At 36.2% G+C, this 5,153-nt stretch overlaps 1 protein-coding gene across 1 annotated transcript; it reads left to right on the forward strand.

Annotated features, from left to right (window-relative positions):
• Positions 1 to 1,637: 1,637 nt before the first annotated feature.
• On the forward strand, positions 1,638 to 2,716 carry LOC127137590 (U11/U12 small nuclear ribonucleoprotein 31 kDa protein). The gene is made up of 2 exons (XM_051064042.1): positions 1,638 to 1,965; positions 2,106 to 2,716. Exons 1-2 carry the CDS (start codon positions 1,638 to 1,640, stop codon positions 2,714 to 2,716), a joined length of 939 nt encoding a protein of 312 aa, XP_050919999.1.
• The last annotated feature ends 2,437 nt before the right edge of the window (positions 2,717 to 5,153 follow it).

Genomic DNA, 5,153 nt, shown 5'->3' on the forward strand with positions numbered 1-5,153 from the left:
ATTACTCGAAGCAAGCAGATAAACAGTCAATTAACAGTCAAATAGCAAAATCAGACTAAAAGGTTCCCGTTGAGTACAACGGACGTCAGGGGTGCTAATACGTTCCCCTTGCGTAATCGACTCCCGAACCCGAATATGGTTGCGACGACCATTATTCTTATTTCTAAAGGTTTTCTCGATATTTTCCTATCTCTTCATTGGAATAAATAAAGTTCGGTGGCAACTCTGTTTCGAACAACATTTTTTTCCGCGTCCTATCGCGAGGGATCGCATTATCATCTTTTTTTGAGGTGCGACAATTACATGCGACTCTATATGACTAATGCACAAATACAAGCTATTCAAAATCCTTTGATTCTTAGTAAAATTGGTGTCCCCACAACGCCAATAAAGTGGATGAATTTTTCTGAAATGAGTCATCTTATATCAAATGTATATGACTGAGTTTTAGTTTAGTTTACAAGACATAGTTTTTCGTAAATCGTTTTCCCTCTGCTAAGTTGCCCTCCAAATAATTTAAATGGCCGGGTTGTCTTTATTAGACAGATTGCTACTAAGATGCATTTTATACAAGCTTATTTGAAACGAGGGTGTCCTCTACCACCAACATTCGTAGAATGGAGAGAACGTCTTAAGGAAGAAACATCTGAGTGAGAACTTTGCTTTTTTGGATAGGATGCATGAGTTCTAGAAATTAAATGATGTTGAAAAATAATACAATAGAAAAAAGTCTAATGCGAAAAGTTCAATAAATTTAAAAAGATGTCATCGATTTTGATGCATTTTAATCGTATGTACTTCTAATTTTGTTGATTCACTATGTTCATTTTTATTCTTATATCTTCATTTTAAGATGTCCAAACATAATCTAAGCGTATAAATAAAGCATTACTTTTGAAAACAAATTAATTGTTGAGTTTCTAGTAAGAGATGAGTCCTCTTCAATTCTTGACAAATTCTACATAAGAGTTTTTAAATGTTGTGAAACTGAAGTTTTTAGACTAAGGTTTTGCTTAAATTGATGCAATGAGATGATATGAAGTGATATGAGATGAAATAGAATAAGATTACATTGTTTGAGTTAATTAAAATCAGATCCAGTATAATAAAATTTTATTATTCTATTTTATTTCATTTCATCACTTTTCATTAGCATTGTTTCCCTTAGATATGAGGAATAAAAAATTACATCACTTTCTACTAGTATAGATCACTTTCTACGTGTATTGTTCCCTTTAATATGAGCAGAATGAAAATTTTCATCACTTTCCATCAGTATTGTTTCTCTTTTATATGAGCAGAATCAAAAACTTACTTTGTTTTTATCGCTAATTATTCAAATAATAAAGTAATAAAATTTCTATTTCACTCTATTCTATTTTTGCTAAATTTCAATAACTCTATTTATCTTAAGATATTAAAATATAATCTAAAATAATATAATAAAATTGTATATCTAACGAACAGGAAATTTTTGTCTTAAAAAATCTAGCATCATACTAACAAAAAATTATTAAAATTTATATATGCAGATGGGTGGCTGACCAATTAAACAAAAAAATATTAAAACATAATAATTTTTAGTTTTATGCTATCTTTACCAGTACTCTGGCGGTGAGCAAGTTGTCCATTTACATATGGATAGTACTGCTTATAAAAAAATAAGAATGGATAAAACCATATATAAAACCAATCCAAAATATCCGGATCCATGTCCAGATCCGCTTGGAGTTTCGCTTCACTTCTCTAGGGTTTCTCAAACGCATTATAGAATCTCTCCACTCTCAGATTTCCTCTATAGATTAAAGAAGCATCGGAGAACTAATTCCGTCATCGGAAACCGAACGCCGTTGCCGGAAACAAAAAACCTGAACCGAAAAAAATGTCAAGCGAGAAGAAACACAAACGAAAACACAGCGACAGCGATGAAGACGACGACGTTTTCTACTACCGCTACTGCGCTTCGTCCTGAACCCCCAACACCACCACCGACACCACATCCAGTAATCAACCCCAATCAAAAGCGAACAACAATGGATCATCAATAGGAGGAACAGGTAAAGCCTTAGCACCATCAAAATCGACGCTATACGTTTCTAATCTAGATTACTCCCTAACAAACTCCGATCTCCATACGCTCTTCTCTACTTTCGGCCGCATCGCGCGTGTAACCGTTCTCAAAGACCGTCACACGCGCCTAAGCCGCGGTGTCGCGTTTGTCCAATTCGTTTCTCGTAATGACGCCCAACGCGCCGTGGCGGAGATGAATAAGAAGATTCTCAATGGAAGGACTCTAACTGCTTCTATTGCTGCTGATAATGGACGTGCTTTGGAGTTTATTCGGAAGCACGTGTACAATACTGAGACTGCTTTGTTTTATGAGTGTGGGGGGCATGGTCATTTGTCGTATGAGTGTCCTAAGAATCAATTGGGGCCGAGGCCGCGGCCTCAGCCTAAGAAGCCGCGAGGGGGATTTAGTGGGCTGAGGGATAGGGATGGGGAAGAGGAAGGTGATGAGGAGGAGGAGGAGGGTGGTCAGATTGCTGCGGAGCAGTTTGACGATAATTGGGCTTCTGTTGTGGATGATGAAGCGGGTGAAAGGTTGCTGGGGAGAAACAGAAATGATGATGAGGGTTTGGACAACAACAAGACGAAGAAGAAAGGGAAGAAAGCTGGGTATTTCAGTTATGAGAGTGATCATGATGATGATGATTGATCATGACTATGTAGCATTGACACTTCAGATTGAAGGTGTGTGTTTGGTATTCCGCATTACCGCATTATTCAACTAGTCCTGTGTGTCGTGTCTATATATGTGCCAGTGTTTCATAGATCTAAATGGCAATTTTTTGTTTTTATCAAGATATGGTGTAATTGATGAAATTGTTTATATGTTGTTGGCTTGGTTGGATGTGTTTATGGTTTTGATCACAAGCACATGTTAGTTATTAGTTATTGTGGTAGTAATTAGTGATAGTGGTGGTGAATTGGTGATGAGCATTTTTGTGTATTCCATATTTTCATAGTTAATGAATGATGACAGACGAGTCTCTTATTTATCGGCTTAATTTAGCATTCGGTTTACCTGTAAAACAGAAAGGAAAAGCTTGTTCGTTATGTTTTTTATTTTGGTTCAGTTAAAACATGTAATGTAATCAAATTGTAACACCCTGGTTTACTTTATGCACATCTTGTTATCATATAAGTAAGGTTTTTAATTACAGTTGTGGTGGTTATGTTATGATATTTGATATGTAGAATATTGTAGTCAGATATAGCTGGATTTGATGTGGTTGTTGAGATCTTGAAAAGCATAGGTTGTAGACTTGTAGTCACAATTACTGTCGCCGTTCTTGTGGAAAGCAGTTTAAAACCATGGGTAACAGTTCTTCTGATTACCTTTACTCTTTGATGTCTACTGAGCATTTTTATGCAGATTGATGAGTATTTCTCAAGTTTCTCTTAGAATGCTTAAATTGCTTCTCCCAGAGAAAATGTGGTATCCTTTTCATGCATAATCACTTGGCTGAGCTGGAGAATAATACCAATTTGTGCCTCACCCTCGACACTAGGCTTTAAATTATAGGTTTAATTATTCTGCAACTTTTTGAACCATGGGCTAATCTTGAATGTCATTGTAATGGTATGTAAAAAAAGAAATTGGTTATTGTTATGCTATTTCCTTTCTTTATGAATTATGGCTTTGAATCAGATTAAGTATAGTTATATTATATGGAGTTTGGGGTCAATTGTTATAGTTGTACTGTTGGTTTTAAGCATTGTTAGTTTTGGATATATCTATAACTCTGAAACCATATTCAGTTGACAGTTATATATAACCGATAGATACCATATTCATGATTGTCTATATACTTTTGTATGCTCATATTTTTTACTAATTGAATCATTGTCTTATGGCACAAGTTAATGAAAATAGTAGAGTTCATATCCTCTATGAATAGGATTAACATGAAGCTTGATTACATAGTACGATAATTGTACTCAGATATAAAGATATTGGGAGTTTTGTGAAATTCAGGATATCGGTTTCTTGAATTTTGTTGAAGTTTGAGCAGATTCAAATAGGATTAATATGGGTGTTCTTGAAGAGGAAGTAGGTAAAAGTTTGGAATTTTTTTTCAAAATAATAATTTTTTTTTATTTTTTTTTCAAAATAACTAATTATTTAAAAGAATTATCAAAATAACCAAGTTTGGTAGAGGATGCGTCAGATGAACTGGGGCACCCCAATGCATAAAGAGGAGGCGTCAATAGCATTGGCGCATGCATTTGCGCTCCTCACGAGGAGGCGCCACTAGCATTGGTGCATGCATTGCGCTCCTCATGAGGAGGCGCCAATACTAGTGGCGCCTGCATTGGGCCTCATGAGGAGGCGTCAATGCTAGTGGCGCCTAGGTGCATTTGGTTGTGTGGGCGCTAATTCATCTGGCTGCATGTGATGGTCATGTGGGCGTCAATCCCTCAAGCCCCCACATGTTTTGCCCGTCTCTATAAATACCACGCATTGGATGCAATATTTTCTGTTTCAACAATGTCTGCATACATTCAAAAACAAAGTGCTGATGTAATATTTTCTGCCGTTGCGACTCCTGTACAGATTCGACTTTGGAACACAAATATGTTTGAACGTCTTAATCGGACGTTGTACAATTGGTTAGAGGGAGAAATTGGAGAGGGTGAACAGATTATAAGAATACAATGGCTTGTGTCCACGTTCAACCAACACGGAGAATTACGCGAATTGGTGGATATTAAGACAGACCAAGACGCTCGTAGGATGACGCATTACATGTTCAAAATTGTTTTGCTGGTTGTAATTGCATAGTTCTTGTATTTGTTATAATTTACTGTTTATGCAATGGTACTTTCGTGACAGACGTCTAATATGAAATAAATTTAATTTTTCATATATTGCAATAGAGGTACATGTAAATTTATCTGGTTGTGCTCATTCTAACACTAGGACAGTTATTACGATTGTGACCTAGTTGACGGCATGAACTACATAGTCTAACCATTTTGTTCGCCGTATCCATTTCGGTTCGAATTTGGATGCTATTTGGGCGACCCTTTTTCTTCCTTCGCATAACTTCGTTGTGCCAGACGATGTCCCCTTGATATTCTGCCCAATA

Source organism: Lathyrus oleraceus, chromosome 4 (genome assembly GCF_024323335.1).
Source record: "Lathyrus oleraceus cultivar Zhongwan6 chromosome 4, CAAS_Psat_ZW6_1.0, whole genome shotgun sequence".
NCBI lineage: Eukaryota > Viridiplantae > Streptophyta > Magnoliopsida > Fabales > Fabaceae > Lathyrus > Lathyrus oleraceus.

Coding starts and splice junctions, on each gene's coding strand:
- LOC127137590 (XM_051064042.1), top strand. CDS start 1,638: ATGGATAGTACTGCTTATAAAAAAATAAGAATGGATAAAACCATATAT. Junction 1,966..2,105: donor TACTACCGCTACTGCGCTTC/GTCCTGAACCCC, acceptor TTTCTAATCTAG/ATTACTCCCTAACAAACTCC.